Consider the following 18,825-nt stretch of genomic DNA (forward strand, 5'->3'; position numbering starts at 1 on the left):
AAAAAAAAAAAAAAAAAACTAAAAATGTTGCCAGACTGGAAAGAAAGATGTTTCTTCTAGATGAAATGAGTTTTTTCTGTAAGAACAGAGTCTTGCCCTTTCCTTCTCCCACAAAGAGCTGAAGCCTGAGACTGAATTCTCAGGAGCCACAGTGAACTACTTTATATTATTATTATTATTGCTGAGACAGCGTTTTGCTCTTGTTGTCCAGGCTGGAGTGCAGTGGAGCGATCTTGGCTCACTGCAACGTCCGCCTCCCAGATTCAAGTGATTCTCCTGCCTCAGTCTCCCAAGTAGCTGGGATTACAGACATGTGCCATCACACCTGGCTAATTTTTGTATTTTTATAGTAGAGACAGGGTTTCACCATATTAGTCAGACTGGTTTGGAACTCTTGACCTCAGGTGATCTGTCCACCTTGGCCTTCCAAAGTGCTGCGATTACAGGTGTGAGCCACTGCACCTGGCCCCAAAGTATTTTAACACATTTTCACTGTGAGAGTATGATTAGGTGACAATTTAGGATTTCTTCTTACATTTCAAAAAGCTCCAAAGATCTCTTTTTTGTTTTTTTTGAGATGGAGTTTTGCTCTTGTTGCCCAGGCTGGAGTGCAATGGCGAGATCTTGGCTCTACTGCAACTTCCACCTCCCAGGTTCAAATGATTATCCCACCTCAGCCTCCCGAATAGCTGAGATTACAGGCATGCACCACCACACCCGGCTAATTTTTGTATTTTTAGTAGATATGGGGTTTCTCCATGTTGGTCAGCCTGGTCTGGAGCTCCTGATGTCAGGTGATCCGCCTGCCTCAGCCTCCTAAAGTGCTATGATTACAGATGTAAGCCACCGCGTCCAGCTGAGGATCTTTTAATTCAAATTGAATTCCCATCTGTTGGTTGACGGCAACTTTCTGCTGTCTCACAAAGCCTTCTCTGGTCTTCCTTCCAGGTATTGTTGCAGAAAGCCGGGACGACCTCTATGTCTCAGACGCATTCCATAAGGCATTTCTTGAGGTGAGTACACCTTACACCTCCCCCACTCTCTCTTCCTATGCTACTTTTCTGCCACTTTATTATTCAGGGTTTCATATGATTTATAACTCTGGAGTTCTTGCTCCACTAACTCTTAGGGTACAGACAGGAGATGCATGAATAACAGGAGACACATGTGGAAAAGGCCTGTTTCCAGTGTTAATGCATGCAAAAGGCCTCCACAAGGCCTGCTATAATACAGCCCTCCCCAAAACCCTCATGGTGTGATTGTTCTGCCTTCCCTCCCACTACCACTTCTGTAGCAGGTCAAGTGGGAACACAAACATATAGGGAGGGTGGTACAAGAAAATAGGCCAGCAAAGGCCACCAAGAAGGAAATTACAGGATGAGGAGGAGAACCAGTAGAGTATGGGGTTGCAGAAACCTAGGGAGAAGTTTTAAGAAAATGGAAAGCATCAGGCTGGGCGCAGTGGCTCATGTTTGTAATCCCAACACTTTGGGAGGCCGAGGCAGGCAGATCACGAGGTCAGAAGATGGAGACCATCTTGGCTAACACAGTGAAACCCTGTCTCCACTAAAAATACAAAAAATTAGCCGGCCGTGGTAACACACACTTGTAGTCCCAGCTGCTTGGGAAGCTGAGGTAGGAGAATTGCTTGTACCTGGGAGACAGAGGTTGCAGTGAGCTGAGATGGCACCACTATACTCCAGCCTCGGCAACAGAGCCAAAATCTCCCAAAAAAAAAAAAAAAAAAAGGAAAGCATCTAGTAAGAAGACTCCAGGGGGCCGGGCATGGTGGTTCATGCCTGTAATCCCAGCACCTTGGGAAGCTGAGATGGAAGGATCACTTGAGCGCAGGAGTTCACAACCATCCTGGACAACATAGTGAGACCCTATCTCTACCAAAAATTTTTAAAATAATAATTAAAAAAAAGATTGGAGACTGCCATGGTTTACCTTTCCCTAAGGACAGAATAGCATAGGCACATACCTAATTGTGATGGATGAAGAGCAAATGGAAGGTAAGAAAGGGAAGCTGGTATGCATCAGTGTCTTAAAATGTGCTCAGACAATTACAGCACTAGATTACACTGCAGGAAACGAAACAGTGGTCAAATAAACACATATTCTCTCGTGGGAGATGAACAGTACACACTGGCATGCTGAGGTCTGAGAAGTCTCACAGTAAAGAGAACGGTTGAATATCATTTAACCTCGTGTTCCCCCAAGAACCTTTGTTAGAGTAAGAGCTGTGTACAGCCTGTGGAACTTCTGGTTCTCAAGCAAACACTAACCTATGGACCAACAGCAGTAGTCATCTAGGGAGCTTTGTCTTTGGAGATTCTGGGATGGGCCCTGATAATCTGTGTAAGTACTAAGCTCCTCAGGGGATTCTTATGCACAGTGACATTTGGGAACCACTGGTATAGACTATTCTTTGCAGGAGCCAGGCTGTGAGGGAAATGAGATGGGCCAGTGGTAGAAAAGTTCCTAGAATTGAAGACATCAAAAAGAAAGAAGGTTGTAGTTAAAGAGAAACGTTTTAGAGCATGGTGCTAGTAAATACAGATCCAGGGCCCAAGCTTAGTGTAAAATGCCTGGTTCAGAGGAAAGTGGAATTTTAACGGGAGTGAGGAAATGTGACAGCTTGAAAGAACACAAGGTTATAGTCTGAGAAAAGGATGCTATTAATATAATTTCAAAGATAGAGCAGTTCAGAGATGGCAAGTCCAAGGTGTAGCCATGGACATGTTTGCTTAAGTGGAATGAAGGTAATGCTCATCGGGTTTGATGAAATGAAAGAAATGGGAGGTTAGGTGTTGAACGGGTCTCCTATGGAGATTTTTTTTTTTTTCCTTTTCTTTTCACTGAGATGGAGTCTTGTTCTGTCACCCAGGCTGGAGTGCAGTGGCATGATCTCAGCTCATTGCAACCTCTGCCTCCTAGGTTCAAGCGGTCCTCTCAACCTCGGCCTTCCAAGTAGCTGGGACTACAGGCACCTGCCACCATGCTCAGCTAATTTTTATATTTTTAGTAAAGAAGGGGTTTCACCATGTTGGCCAGGCTAGTCTCAAACTCCTGACCTCCAGTGATCCACCCGACTCAGCCTCCCAAAGTGCTGGGATTACAGGTGTGAGCCACCAAACCTGACCTACTGAGATACTTTGTCTCAAATGATAGCATGAGGTGGGGTGGACAGAAAGGCTAAGTGCAAAAATCATCAGTATGGTGATATAATCTATAGGACAATGGACATCAATGATCTTTAAGACAATAGCAAGAATAGAGGTATTGAGGTCAGAACAAGGGATTTTACAAGAGTGCTGTATTACTGGTTTTGGAAGTTAAGATGACACTGCCCACACTCTTTTTCATATGGATTTTTGGAAGAAAGAACACTTAGGAAGACCACAAGGGAAATTGAGTCCTCAGGCTTTTAACTCTTATTGAATATCCTCTTGTAAGGACTGCAATTAGAAGTGGTCAACTCAGACCTCCTTGAGGGGTTTGAGTTACTATTAGGAAGAAGCAGAGATCTGGATTCATTTTATCCACCTAAGCCCACTACATAATGAGGTTAAGATTCTTCTGTGGTTCTTAGAACAAAGCCATTTTCTTTGAAAACCTTGGGAACCCTTAATAAACAGGACCCAACTAATTGTAGATTTGAGAAGCAATTAAAAACAAGAACCTGATCTGAATAAAAGGATCCTCTTCATGCAAACACTCTAGTCTGCTAATAAATTTAGTCCTAGAATGTGCATGAAATAGATAATATGGGAGATAGAGGGTAGGGAAGGGAGGAAAAAAGGAAGGGGAAGGAAGAGCAAGAGGCAAGGAGACATCATTAACCAGCTCCACAAAACTCAGGGAGCCGGTTAATCACGTGCTTTCATTAAGCCCAGAAACAGAGTTTTAGTGATATTCTGGGTCCTGAGGCAAAAGTCTCTGAAGATGTTTCCCTCTAGACCTAAGGCTTTATCAGCTATGTTCAAATACCATTGTTTCAGTCTATTCCTCCAAGAAAAAGGCATCTCGTCCAGCCAGAGAACCCACCTCTTTTCATAGACCGTAGGTCCTGAGTGGCTCTTTGGAGTGGCTATATCTTGAATCTTGATGCTCCAAGAGTGAAACTGTTTCAACTATGCAGTTCAGATCTTGAGCCAAAAATCTTTCGGCAGCTAGCACCAAAAATCCACTGTAAAACCATTTACAATGGTACCAGCCAGAAATGTGATGACTTGTGTACATTCAGATTTCTGGGTTACCTGAATGGAACTCTTATTACCTAGCACAAGGCTTGGACAAACACAAGTACCTTACATTCTCTGCAGGAAAGAATGAGTAGAAGTAGGATTCTGGAGGGAATTCAACCTGATCCAAATGTACTTTTTACTGGAAAACAAAAGCATTTTGAGGAATTGCTGTGTCTCTGTATGATTTACCTGCCAATAATGAACTGCAGAGTGGCTAATGTAGCAGTTTTATTTCCATGTGACCTGCAGGTAAATGAAGAAGGCAGTGAAGCAGCTGCAAGTACCGCCGTTGGGATTTCTGGCCGTTCGCTAAACCCCAATAGGGTGACCTTCAAGGCCAACAGGCCCTTCCTGGTTTTTATAAGAGAAGTTCCTCTGAATGCTATTATCTTCATGGGCAGAGTAGCCAATCCTTGTGTTAACTAAAGTGTTCTTATTCTTTGCACCTCTTCCTATTTTGGGTTGTGAATAGAAGTAAAAATAAATACAACTACTCCCATCTCACATTATAAATGGACTCTGCATCTGAAATGAAGACAAAGAAAGGGGGAAACATGCTATTGGGACATTTGGTAAAATGATGCTTTCAGTTGTTCTTTACCCAGTAACCACATCTGGGTCAAAAAAATGAGAGAGAGCAATGAAAAATGGTAGATAGCCAGAAAGGGAAAGGAGAGTGAATTCTCAGTATTTTCATCACACTAAAAAATATCCAAAAATTTAAACACATTAGTTTCTATATACAGAAAAGACAGATTCAAATCTGCGTATTAAACCATTTAATTCTCAAACCACTCACATGCATAATGTTCTTTTACACAGTGTTAAAATAAAGAGGAAAATGCATTTTTATACAATTTCAAGTATACATTAATAGACTTTTCAGATTACTAACCAAGTTGCTAAGATTTCATTCACATTGTTCTTAAAGCTGTTCAACGAGAAAGCTTTTGCTAAACTGCTTTAAATATGTTTATATAAACCCATATTTTCACTCTTTCTTTGAATCTCCCTCCCCCAACCCGAGTCTCTGCCCACCCTCCTGCCCTCCCCTCTTCCTCGACATGACTGGGCTCCTGGGGCTCTAGGGGACATGCAACCCCACCAAGAACTATTGGCTTGTCATCAGGGGGAGGACAGAATCTTACAGGAGGAGAGACTGAGAACACCTGTCAAATGAAGGGAGAACAAATCTGATACTTAGAAATGACACAAATCAGGACCATATCTTAGAGTCTTTGTACTTTCACTTGATTTTTAATTTAAAAAATTTCGGCCTCCCACAAAACACCACCAAAGTTTCTGACAAATTGGTAGCAGAAAAAGTCATCTTGGTTATTTTTTCCCCAGTGAAACTTGCAAAATCAGGGCAGGTATTTAGAACTCTTTTTCAATTTGGTGGTTCTTTTTCCCTTTGGCATGGAGTGAGGGGCCGCTTAAAAATGGATATTACTTGTGTGTTTACATTAAGAAATTTGGTTAATTTCACAGGGTCTGGCAAGAGTTCTCCCTCTTTAAGTCTCCTCCTGAAGTAATCTGGCTTCAGGGCCAGGAATAGCCACTCTCCTTAGGAATTAAAGTGCATTTTTTTTTTCAGTAAAGGGAAAGAGGGGGAGGTGGTGGTTTACACTTAAGTGATAATGATTAAAGTAGGGTGGGGTGAGAGAAAATCCTATTCCTACATATAGTTATTTATAATTAAGGTCATAACAAAACTGATGTTCTTGGGAAATAAGATGCACAAAGCCAGTCTAGCACCCTCAGTGGTGCAAGAGCACTATCCTGGTTCACTGACTTTTCTGAGGCATCTTTATTATTAATGGAGTAACTGCTTCAGATGAAAGACACAAATCTCAAACATTAATTTTTTAAAGGGAAAAAACAGACTGGTAGGTTCTTACAGCTAAAAATACTCTATTTCATTCCCTTTCAGGGATAACATTTTAGAAACTGATTGTCTGTTTTAATATGAATCTTCCTTGATTAGCAAGTTGTAAAAAAAGTTAGATAAATTTGTTGCTTACAAATATTATGGTAGCCTTTAAAAACTTAGGAAGAGGTGGGCATAGTTGATCCTTGCTATCAATCAATATCAACTGAGAGGAAGTGAAATTTTCCTAGGATATCATTATTTGATCGCTACCACCAGAATCTTATTTTCTGGCTAGTTTTCTTTAACTGCTTTACAATTTCTTCTGGGGTTAAAAACCCAAGAGTTTCCCATAGAGAAGTAAATGCTACATTAACAGCTATATAAAAATGTGATGGGCTCAAGATGAGAAGGGGATCTTGTCCTGGATTCTGGCCTCTGAGTCCAGTGTGATCTGCTTTTCACAGTGACCAGTGGGAAGGCACAGTGCCAGGGACAGTTAGATGGGGACAGCTGTCACCCATCATATAAGCACCATAGAGAACAGCTGGACAGATTTCTTTCAGACTATGTCCATCTGAAGAAAATCAAATTTCTGCTACATTGACTTTTCTATCTTTGAACCCTCAGCCTTTTCTTCTCCTTTCAGAGGCAGAGCAGAGTGGGTCCCATTCAGAAATTATGAGGAGCCTAGAAACCTAAATGCTCTTCCAACGTACTCATTTAGAATGAAATGCCAAAAATAGAGAGTTCTAGGCCGAGCACAGTGGCTTACACCTATAACTTTGTGAGGCCTAGGTGGGAGGATCAGTTGAGCCCAGGAGCTTGAGACCAGTCTGGGCAACATAGTGAGACTCTGTCTCTAAAAAAAAAAAAAAAAAAAAAAACAAAAAAAAAAAAAAAAAAGAAAATTTAGCTGGGTGTGGTGGTGTGGTGGTACATGCCTGTAGCTCCAGCTACTCAGGAGGCTGAGGCAGGAGGATACAGTGCAGGAGGTGGAGGCTACACCTCCACCTGCACCGCTGCACTCCAGCCTGGGTGACAATCAAGACCCTGTCTCAAAAATAAAATAAAATAAAAAAGTTCTAACTTTAAGGTTTCTTAAAGGGAAGGAAGCCATTGGTTCCTGATTAAAGTGGTAGTTCCATCTATGTTCCACTATCAGATCACAAAATAATGCTATGGGCTAAAACTGTGAACAGCGATCATAGCAGATGAAAAATTAATGGACTGAGAACACATTTCTTTTGCCTATAGTTTGGGAATGCTTTTCTTTTGTTGAGGGAGATGGGTGGTGAAACTGTACTCAAACTAATGTTTGTTTTGCTGTTTCCGAAAGGATTTCCTAGAGGTTTAAGAGAAATCAGCAAGCCAACCCATGAGGCAGAAGAACTTGCCCAAACTTCACAGTGCTGACAGGGAATTCCTGTTAGAGAATTTGTTTCACTCCTTGCTTAAAATATAGTATAAGTTTATGTATTTATCCTTTATCATTACTTCCCCACTCTCCTCTATTCTCCCCACATAAAATCTTAAAATCCAGTGCAGTATAATTTGCATAAAGTTCAACAATGTTTCACAGTACTCCACAAAGTTCTTCAGTATGAAACCCTAAGGGGGCTACTCTCTTTGGAGTCTAAAAGGCTATTGCTTTTCTATTCCACCCAGTAAACAGGAAGCCTTCAACACATTTCCTAAGGCATAGGAGGCATTTTCTCTGACACTGAAGCATTTACATGCTAAGCAAACAGCTAGGCCTCAGTGCTACTTTAATGAAATTTCACAGCATGATGCTAATTCAGTCCTCTGCACTAACCAACTTTCTCCTTGACCTACTTTTTCTCCTTGCACATATCACCTACTGCAGTTCAAATTACCAGTTACTTATAGGCAATATATAAATGAAACTTTCTGTGGTATCCAGAATACTCTCAGAAGAGAGACTGCTACATTTGAACTTGCTCTTAAATACAAATTTTCTTCATGAGTTAGAAGTCACTTGGTAGCTAGTTTGAAAGTGGTTCTCACTTTTTTTAGGGTAATAAAGCAATTCTCCCATGTGTGAGGTTGCCATGGGCAAGTAACAAACCCATTAAAACACCTTTACTACCTGGGATGAGAAGAATGAATCTGGAACCTCATTGGGGAGTTACTTGGTTAGGTCTCTGACATCCCAGAACAAAGATTCTAAAATGACTGATTTCACATTTCATATATTATTCAGAAATATTTAAGCCTTAGCTAGTTCATTTCATTCACAAAAAACAAGAAAAGTGAAAGTCAACTGACAGTGAAATCCCACTCAGAAGACAGGCTAAGAGACAAATAGTAAAATATATCACCATCAACGCATGCAGGATCCTTCCTCTTCTCCATTAACAATGCTACCTGTTTATTTTACAAATAGAAATTGCTGTAGTCAGTTTGGGCTCTTTTAATAAATTCAAGTGCTGTATTTCTGCTAATTGAGAAATCTCCACTGAAATTACATATGCAAAGGAAAGAGGATTCTAGAGAAGGAACTTTGAAAATTTGTTTTGCTTACTTATGTGTACTTTGTATTTGGTATAGAGAGGAAACTGGATGGATGACAGTATCTCCCTCCAGAATTACTCTAAGGACAAATGGATGATCTGTTTTACTACCTAAGCCTTGGCCCACTGTACACTTTGAACTGAGGGCCATGCATGGAATATCAATAAAGATAATTTCCGGTCAAAGAGAACCAGATTGAGGTTATCCTGCCTAAGGCCATTAGAGATTACATAGGGAGTGATTTTCAACCTTGGCTGCTTATTAAAATCACCTAAAGCCCAGGCACAACAGACCAATAAAACATAAATGTCTACAGAAGGTCCTATGCAATTCTAATGTGCAACCAATATGAAGAACTAGGTCAACTAGTCCTGTAATAGAAAGCACAAGGCCAGTGTTCATCCAAGCCAGAGAAACCAAAGGTAAAACTCCATGGCTTCTGTCCAGATTTATGGATTTAACATGCTGCCATGAAACTACCTAGGCATTTATTCACTTTCTTTTTAAATAAATAACTGGCTGTAATAGGCAGCAACACCAACAGTAAACTATTGATTTAGGTAAGAAGGCTGCACCTTAATATAACAAAAGATCAGGGGATAGGCCTAAAACAAAACTCTGGGCACAAGCAAAAGATAAGCCAGAAGGAAAAAATTTCCTAAGCAGGAATTAATTCCTGAGTCTAGGATACATGGCTTATAGGCAGAGAATTATGCTACAGATAGGAAAAAAATAAATAGTCGTGGTGAAAAGATTCAAATAATTTTACCACTTCATCTCCTGATAAGAGTCTTACTGTATTGGGCAGAAATTACTGTATCAGTTGTCATTTGTGAGTAATGTTTGTCTTATTATTTGGAATTTCACATTCTCTGTATCTCCACTTCCCCTATCCAAAGTCACCAGGAAAGTTAATACTTATCAGCTAGTACCTAAAATATGGGAGCCAACCTCTAAAAAGTCTGAAAATGGATCACTCTCTCATTTCACTTCTAACCAGAGAATCTCTGTTTAGACATTTAGATAATATAATCAGTGTATTAGGGCGAAAAGCATTTCCACAAGGTAGGAAGCATTCTAGGATATCAAAGCACCAACAGTTCCTCCTCAGCTGTAAGAAATATTCAAAAAGTGGGCAAGCTCACTTGGCTCAGTGCACCAAACAGAAAATAAGTTAAGTGCTACAACTGGATTTATAGATTAGGTGGTCTGCCTAGTGGCATATTACTAGTGAAACAACTTTCTGACACCTACAACATTCAGGTGAGGCCATCTTGACTATTATAATATTGACATTAAAAAAAAGACTATCTCTCTTTGGAGACATTAAAAGCAAAAGAGGACATTTGAAAATCCTTCATGGGCCAGGTGTGGTGACTGGCACCTGAATCCCACTTTGGGAGGCTGACGTGGTAGGATCGCTTGAGTCCAGACTTTTTTTTTTTTTTTTTTTGAGATGGAATCTAATCTTGTTGCTCAGGCTGGAGTGCAAAAGCGCAGTCTCAGCTCACTGCAACCTCTGTCTCCTGAGTTCAAGCCTCAGCCTCTGGAGTAGCTGGGATTACAGGGACCCGCCACCACACCCAGCTAATTTTTGGTTTCAACACGTTGGCCAGGCTGGTCTCAAACTCCTGACCTCAGGTGACCCACCCGCCTTGGCCTCCCAAAGTGCTGGGATTACAGGCATGAGCAACCATACTGGGCTGAGCCCAGATGTTTAAGATGAGACTGGAACAACATAGGGAGACTCCACCTCTATTAAAAAAAAAAAATTAGCTGGTGTGGCACATGTCTGTGGTCCCAGCTACTACGGAGGCTGAGGCAGGAGGATCTCTTGACCTTGGGAGGCTGAGGCTGAAGTAAACTGTGATAGAACCACTGCACTCCAGCCTGGGTGACAGAGTGAAACCCTGTTTCTTAAAAAAAAAAAAAAAAATCCACCATGCATATCTCCATATACGATTGGCAGAAGGCTCTTTATCAGGAAAATATGGATAATATATCATTTATAAAAGTGGACTGCAAATAGCAATTAAAAAGAAGCTGGGGCTGGGCGCAGTGGCTCACACTTGTAATCCCAGTACTTTGGGAGGCCGAGGCGGGCAGATCATTTGAGGTCAGGAGTTTGAGACTAACCTGACGAATATGGTGAGACCCTATCTCTACTAAAAATACAAAATTAGCTGGGTGTGGTAGCACATGCCTGTAACCCCAGCTACTCAAGAGGCTGAGGCAGGAGAATCACTTGAACCAGGGAGGTGGAGGTTGCAGTGAGCCGAGATCGCACCATTGCACTCTAGCCTAGGCAACAAGGGCAAAACTCCGTCTCAAAAAAAAAGAAGCTGGGATTCAAACAAATATTTCACATCATTAAAAGGAGTTAGGTGTTTTAGTCTTTAAAAACACACTTGGCCTCCACTGGCTACTCCTGCCAAACAGAAGCTAGTGGATAAAAGCACTAAACTGGGTGAAGTTTGTGGGAGAGAGAAAAACACCCCACTAAACCCAAGTGTTCTGATATTGTTTGATTTGGGCAACAAAACCAAACATTAATATCTGAACATGACAAGAATTTCAGATACTGCAGCCTCTGTATTTTGGGTCTGGCTTTCCTTTGCTTGCTACAGAAAGCTATACTCTTTTCTTCAGCCAAATGCTCAGAGGTAGAGGGGCTGAAGTGAGTATAGAAAAGAATGGGGTAGACAGTGGCTGAGGAATCCAGCTTCCTGCCCAAGGGGCTACAGAGCAATCTTGAATATGCTCAGTCTCTAGTGGGAGGTAGGATATTCTACACTGACTTTTTTATGTCTTCATGAAATATCTTTTTCTCACATACGCACAAAAACTTACATATACATAGCTGGCAACTCACAGCAATATTGCAATTCACAATAGTATACCTATCCCAAAAGCTACTTTCAACCTAAGTTTTATATTAATCCCTAACCCTATTCAGGTAGATGGCAAGCCAAATTTATTTTTTTGAGGTCCCTCCTTTTGCCAGGTTTTAAAACATACATTTCACTTTTACACCTACATCTTTTTTCTCTAAAGAAAAGCTGCACTAAGTGGATGCATTGTGTTATAACATCTTTATAAATAGAAAGTGCAACAAATAATTTTCTTAGCCAAAACACAAAGTAACTAAAAGCTCTCATAGCCTACTATGCCAATAATTTGATTTTTAGAATTAATGAAACAGCTAACAAAATGCTTCTGTGCTACCAAGGTCACAGTGGATGAGTAAATATATTTATAAACATACATTTATGAAAAAATAGCCAAACTTACACAAGTTATTTGCATGAACTATCTTTAGTATACCACTCTGGGTTCAATGCACATGCATATACAATTGAATTATATTAGTGTTATTTTTATTGTGCCAGTTTTCCAAAAAGAAAACAGACTTTTTTTTTTAAATTCAAGTTACATGATTTAAAATTATTTTTGTAAAAATATTAGAAATGCCATATACATTCTAAATATTTCTGCTATCTGACTGATAGCTATTCTAGAGGTGGACTTCAGTCACACTTTTAGTGACCCCTGTTTTAGCATCTTGGCTTCCAGAGGAAACACATTTTAAGTTATGTTCCCTGCACTACAATTCTTTTTTTCAGCGGTTCTTAAAGAACCACAATAGTTAGGATTCTATTACTTTATAGGAAACTCAGTGGATCATCTTCAAATATGTCATAAACATCTGCCTCAGATGTGACTAAAAGCAGAAATCTTAACATTAAGGAATTTCTGCTCACTCAGGTTGTTGCAGCAGCTTGAAATGGTTTAGACTTGTGTGTTGAAAATAAGTAATACATATTTGGTCAGTCTATAAGATTCCCTTTTTTCAGGCTTTGTTCTTGCTTGCAATTTAAGACCACATTTATGAATTATTTAAATCAATAGTAAGAATTATTTCTCATGCAAACACCAAATGATTTCAAACTTAGATTCACAGAGAATCTACAGAAGGGCCCAAAGGGCTATAATAGAGAATGAGAGATATTTCCATAGATCATCGTACGATTTTTCATTCCCTAGAACAATATTTTCAAAGGCTTTCTCTGTCATAAAGGGCAGACTATACCAAAGTAGATTATAACAGAGTGGAAATGTGAATCCAAAAGAAAGTTTTAAGGCCTTTAAATTTTTATTCATTAAAATTTGCCCCTTAACATGTTAAGAATGAACTGGGGAAAAAAAATAATTTGCCCTAATCTTTATATGATAAAATCTAATTAATCTTTATGCCTTGGTGGCACGTGCCTGTAATCCCAGCTACTCAGGAGGCTGAGGCAGGAGAATTGCCTGAACCCAGGAGGCGGAGGTTGCGGTGAGCCGAGATCGCGCCATTGCACTCCAGCCTGGGTAACAAGAGCGAAACTCCGTCTCAAAAAAAAAAAAATCTTTATGCCTAAAAGCCTCAAACAGTCCATCTCTGGTTATTCAACTACAAATGCCAAAGTCTTCTTTTTCCCTTCCTAGAGTTTTGTAGGTACCCCAAATTAAGTCTTCAGGATTGAGTACCCCTTTATTTCCTCTATTTGCATTTCTGAGGCCTGACCTAGGAACAGAGATCTCTTTACTGTGATAACTGCAGATGATCAGTAGGAAGCCCATACAGCTAATGCTCCAAGAATTCATTGCACATGGATGGGATAATCTCAAATCTTTCTTAAGTTTATTGATTTGGGGTTCATCAATATGGACAATGAAATTCATTCTCTGTCCATATTTCTTCTCAGAGCAGGAACAGTCTAATAAATCAGCACAAGTTTAAATAAGGCATCCTAAATCTGACATATCTAACCAAAAATCAAAAAACGTCAATGATCTGTTATTTCAATGAGAGAGGCTGGTAGCAATTGCTAATTTTAAAAGATAAACAACATATAAAATGCGGCGATAAATGTTCCTGTATGATAGGTAATAAGAATGAAAGGAACGGATTCATTTCTAGCACAAAAGCATGCTGAAGGAGGTATGGCAGAGGTAGAGATGGGATTAAGATAAGAAGGTAAAACTTTTCACTATCTCAAGAATATGATTCATGTAGCCACCCAATAGAAACTCCTGTTGGAAGAGATTCAGAAGCCACGTAACTTTTCCATACCACATGAGTATTCACCCTGTATTTGTAAACTTAAAATACAACTGATATCGCTAATAAATCAAATTATTTAACAGTAAGCTTTTGGGGCCAGGCACATTGGCTCATGCCTGCAATCCCAGCACTTTGGGAGGCTAAGGTGGGTGGATCTCTTGAGTCCAGGAGTTCAAGACCAGCCTGGGCAACATGATGAGATCCTGTCTCTAAAAATATACAAAAATTAGCCAGGTATAGTGGCACACGTCTGTAGTCCCAGCTATTCAGGAGGCTATGATGGGAGGATTGCTTGAGTCCAGGAGGTTGAGGCTGCAGTGAGCTGTGACTGTACCACTGCATTCCAGCCTAGGTGACAGGGTGAAGCGCTGTCTCAAAAAAAAAAAAAAAGAAAAAAGGCCGGACGCTGTGGCTCACGCCTGTAATCCTAGCACTTTGGGAGGCCGAGGTGGGTGGATCACATAAGGTCAGGAGTTCAAGACCAGCCTGGCCATCATGGTGAAACCCCACTTAAAAAAAAAAAAAAAAAAAAAAAGGGGTAAGTTTTTTACTCCTTCTAGAGTATTTCTGGCTCAGCGTTTAGTTACTGTGGCTTCACAGCAAAAACAGGTGAATGTTCACAACTTGGAACACAGTACAAAATGAAAATTTTGCTATAAGATAAACAAAACTTGTGAGGAGAGGGCAGCTAAGGAAATATGCTCCAGGTATTTGTCTCATTCTCCTTCTAGCTCCTTTAGTGACCCATGGTAGACATAATAAATAGTTTCTACAGCACAAACAATTGATGAATAAATAGCAAAGAGTCAAGACCAAAAAAAAGAAAAACCCTGATGCTACCCCATAACACATTAGAAATAGCCCCAAGTCCTGGACATGCCTTCTGTAAAGTGGTAGGGTAGTTCCTCGCTCCTTAAATTTGGGCTGACCATTGAATTATCTTTCTTCCCCCCTCATTCTTGCTGTCATCTTACCATTAAGTTCTTTGATGAAGAGTATAGTGGTGACTCTATGATAGTTCTAGGCCTGGCCTTTAAGTTGACTGGCATCTTCTGCCCAGCCTTTCAGAGGCCTGAGGTTTCCTTGTAATAAGTCTGACTACCTGGATGAAGAGAACCCATAGAGTCCTTAGACTTCATGGAGAGAAAGAGGAGCCCTGCTGAGCTCATCCCTCTAGTCCCCCAACCCAGGTGTCAGGTATGTAAGTAAGATCATCTTGGACACTCAAGACTTGTCTAATTACCTGCTGAATACCATCAGGTGATCTGAGTCATTGCCACAGGGAGCAGAATTGCCCAGACAAGCCCTTCCTGAATTTTCTGATTCACAAAATCATGATATAGAAAATGGTTGGTCTTAAGTAATTAAAATTACTTAATTTTAATTTTGTTACCAGCAATAGGTAACTGGAACTCTTTCAATTTTTGCCTTGATAGTATCTCACTCACTATTAGACCTAACCACATTGGTGACTCCTCTGAATCAGTGGGCAATATCCACAGAAAATATTCACTATTTAACTCTGCTCAAAGATCAAATGCATCAGCTTTTGAAGAATCTTCCAAACACTTACTCTTGAATTACACATTCACTAAAAGCAGTAGTGTTTCTGGCTACTGCATATTCCAGTCAACCTCAATTCTTTATAAGTAAATGGAGTCAACATGACATCATGCAGATAGTTTGGGCTTTGGAATCAGATTGGTAAATACCAGCTCTGTAATTTACCAGTTATGTAACCTTGGGTTCATCAGTTTCCTCATCTATAAAATGTGATACAATTATACCTACTAGAGGCAACTCTAGTGTTAGACTGCCTGAGTCAAGTTGTGTCTGTTTCTTTCCCTCTAAAATGAGGATAATAAGTTATCTACCCTCATGGGATTGTCATAAGGATTAGATGAGTTAATCAACGTGAAGCACATAGAACTGTGCCTGGCACATAGTAAGCATTCAAAAAAAAATATTTTTAACACTACTGTTATTATCTCATAGTATTATTGTATTAACTGCAGTTATGACAGTAAAGCACTTAATACAGCTAATTCTGTCCCCTTTTTGATCTTTTATCTTTATAGTAAAAAGTGCAGGCTTTTCAAAAGCAATACATCTCAGACGCCAACCAAATGGATTTAGGACTCTTAAGTGCAGGAAGACACATCATGTCTAAACTATATATAAAGTCAGTTTTATTATACAAATTCCAAGCTTGTTGTCTGGTATCAAAAAGTATTTAATATTTACTTAATGAAACAGATTCTCCTATACATTACCTATCACTGCAGAGAGGTGATTTCATAGAAGAGGAAACATGTTCCTATGAAATACTTTAACTCCTGGCATTATGGATTAACTGAGATCCTAAGATTCACAGTATATTAAATTGTGGTATAGGCCATATGAGATCCTGAACATAAAACTCTCTTAACTGGCTCATGTCTGTAAGTGCAGGACTCTGGGAGGCTGAGGCGGGAGAATCACTTGAGGCCAGGAGTTTGAGATCAGTGTGGCCAACATGGCGAAACCCCATCTCTACAAAAAACATAAAAATTAGCCAGGCCTGGTGGCACACACCTGTAATTCCAGCTACTCAGGAGGCTGTGGCACGAGAATTGCTTGAACCAAGGAAGTAGAGATTGCGCCACTGCACTCCAGCCAGGGAGACAGAGAAAGACTCTGTCTCAAACAAAACAAAACAACAAAAAACAACTGTCTTAACAGGATGGTATACTCTAGCCCCCTGAACAGGACAGGACCTATTGAGTGGATATAAAAGAAGCAGGCAATAGACAAGTCTTTTTATTAACTGCTTTGCCTTTGTAACTTCTTTTGTTGTTTGAAGCTGCCAGTATTTGAGCTAATGGGCTTCATCTATGTTAAGATGCAAGGTACTGATATATTGATAATGGGAAAAATGTCAGGTAGGAATTTTATTTATATATGTACCCTCTGTAAAGATAATGTGGATTTCAAGTAATATTTGTGTTCTCAAGTCACTGCTGTGTGTCACAGTTGAGGAGAAAGATAGTCTGTCTACACAACAAAACTGGATAATCTGCACCAATATCTTTCAGGTTTTGATATAACTACTTTTATCAATAATTAAATACTTTGGAATGTAACATATTCAGATGTTTCAAAATATTCATAATAGGCCGGGCGCGGTGGCTCAAGCCTGTAATCCCAGCACTTTGGGAGGCCGAGGCGGGTGGATCACAAGGTCAAGAGATCGAGACCATCCTGGTCAACATGGTGAAACCCCGTCTCTACTAAAAATACAAAAAATTAGCTGGGCATGGTGGTGCGTGCCTGTAATCCCAGCTACTCAGGAGGCTGAGGCAGGAGAATTGCCTGAACCCAGGAGGCGGAGGTTGCGGTGAGCCGAGATCGCGCCATTGCACTCCAGCCTGGGTAACATGAGTGAAACTCCGTCTCATCCGAGATCGGTAAAAAAAAAATTCATAATATTTAACTCTGGCTTATCCTGAACAAAAAAGCCTGCTTGCCTAGAAGTAAAAAGACTGGCCCTGGGAAAAGCACCATTTAAGAGGAAGAAGACAAAAAATAGGGAAAGAGACTAGAAAATAAGAAAAAAGACTGAAAATTATCAAGGAAGTCATAATGCTTGGAAAACTCCACTGCTTTCAATAGATTCGTATTTAAATTGATATCTATTACCAGGACCTCAAATAGAGTAGGATGCAGATGATTCTGTGGGCTAACAAAATTCAATTTCTTTCACAAGTCCTACATTCCAGATTAATCAGAATCCCAGGTTAATCAGAAAAGTAATACTCCCAAATCTCAAAAACCTACTGTTACTATAGGTATAAATGCTCTAAGCCAAGGCAGGTCTACCCTAGGCAAATATTCTAGAACCTTATAGATGAGGATTACCTATTACTCAGAGGATATATAATATAAAACTAATATCCAATTAGAAGAAGACAACTTTAAAATACCTAGTGAAGAGATTTCCTATAGAAAGCCACTCACCTGAACTTTGTCTATGTTGATAGTGCTCACAACAGAGAATCAAACTCTCTATACTGTATCAGCATGGCCTAGAAAACTTTGTTGAGATAGATTTAATTCAAAAGCCCATAGATCATTTCCAAATGGGAAGCAATTATTCTCTCATATTGCAATGATTTGTTTTTTCGTTTTAGAGATGAGGTCTATGTTGCCCAGGCTGGTGCTCAAAATCCTGGCCTCAAGTGGTCCTCTCAACTCAGTCTCCCGAGTAGCTGGGATTACAGGTATCTGCCATCTCACTCAGCTTCCTGCAAGGATTTCTGTTTATCAACACCCTAACAGTTCCCATTTTTCCCACATCGAGTATAAGTAGGCTATCTGAACACTAAGAATGAACATTCATAAATCAAATATGTAATGTTCCAATACATATTCAGAAGAATTATAGACAGTAACATAAATGGGAAGATAGGTCTAAAAATAATTTGAAATCTTCAGATGTTTCATTATGTTTTAAAACATCCAGGCAAAAAGGGAGAAAAACTTGGCTTTTTACTATTCTACATAGGAGAGAGTAAATTTAAAGAAGTTAAAATTAAGATACATCGTAAAGGGAAAAGGTAGGGGGTTCTAATTTAGAAAAACAGTACTTTGGATACGAATCAAAATACTTATTCTTAATGAACTTAATTTTTGCCGGGCGCGGTGGCTCAAGCCTGTAATCCTAGCACTTTGGGAGGCCAAGGCGGGTGGATCACGAGGTCAAGAGATCGAGACCATCCTGGTCAACATGGTGAAACCCCGTCTCTACTAAAAATAGAAAACATTAGCTGGGCATGGTGGCACGTGCCTGTAATCCCAGCTACTCAGGAGGCTGAGACAGGAGAATTGCCTGAACCCAGGAGGCGGAGGTTGCGGTGAGCCGAGATCGCGCCATTGCACTCCAGCCTGGGTAACAACAGCCAAACTCCGTCTCAAAAAAAAAAAAAAAAAAAAGAAATTAATTTTTAATCCATTTGGGGAAAAATTCATTCTTGCCACCATTATGCAAACCAGTTCTAGTTAACTCAAAGGAATGGCAAAACTTA

At 40.0% G+C, this 18,825-nt stretch overlaps 1 protein-coding gene across 1 annotated transcript in view; it reads left to right on the top strand.

Annotated features, from left to right (window-relative positions):
- The window catches only part of SERPINC1 (serpin family C member 1), a 17,932-nt gene extending 13,173 nt beyond the window's left edge, over positions 1 to 4,759 (top strand). The window contains exons 6-7 of the mRNA XM_032291340.1: positions 949 to 1,013; positions 4,500 to 4,759. Coding sequence (XP_032147231.1) covers positions 949 to 1,013; positions 4,500 to 4,676 — 242 coding nt within the window. The 3' untranslated portion in view covers positions 4,677 to 4,759. The remainder of the gene's footprint in view (positions 1 to 948; positions 1,014 to 4,499) is intronic.
- Positions 4,760 to 18,825: the final 14,066 nt, after the last annotated feature.

This window comes from Sapajus apella, unplaced genomic scaffold (assembly GCF_009761245.1).
Source record: "Sapajus apella isolate SASKATOON/1434 unplaced genomic scaffold, GSC_monkey_1.0 scaffold25, whole genome shotgun sequence".
Classification (NCBI taxonomy): Eukaryota; Metazoa; Chordata; class Mammalia; order Primates; family Cebidae; genus Sapajus; species Sapajus apella.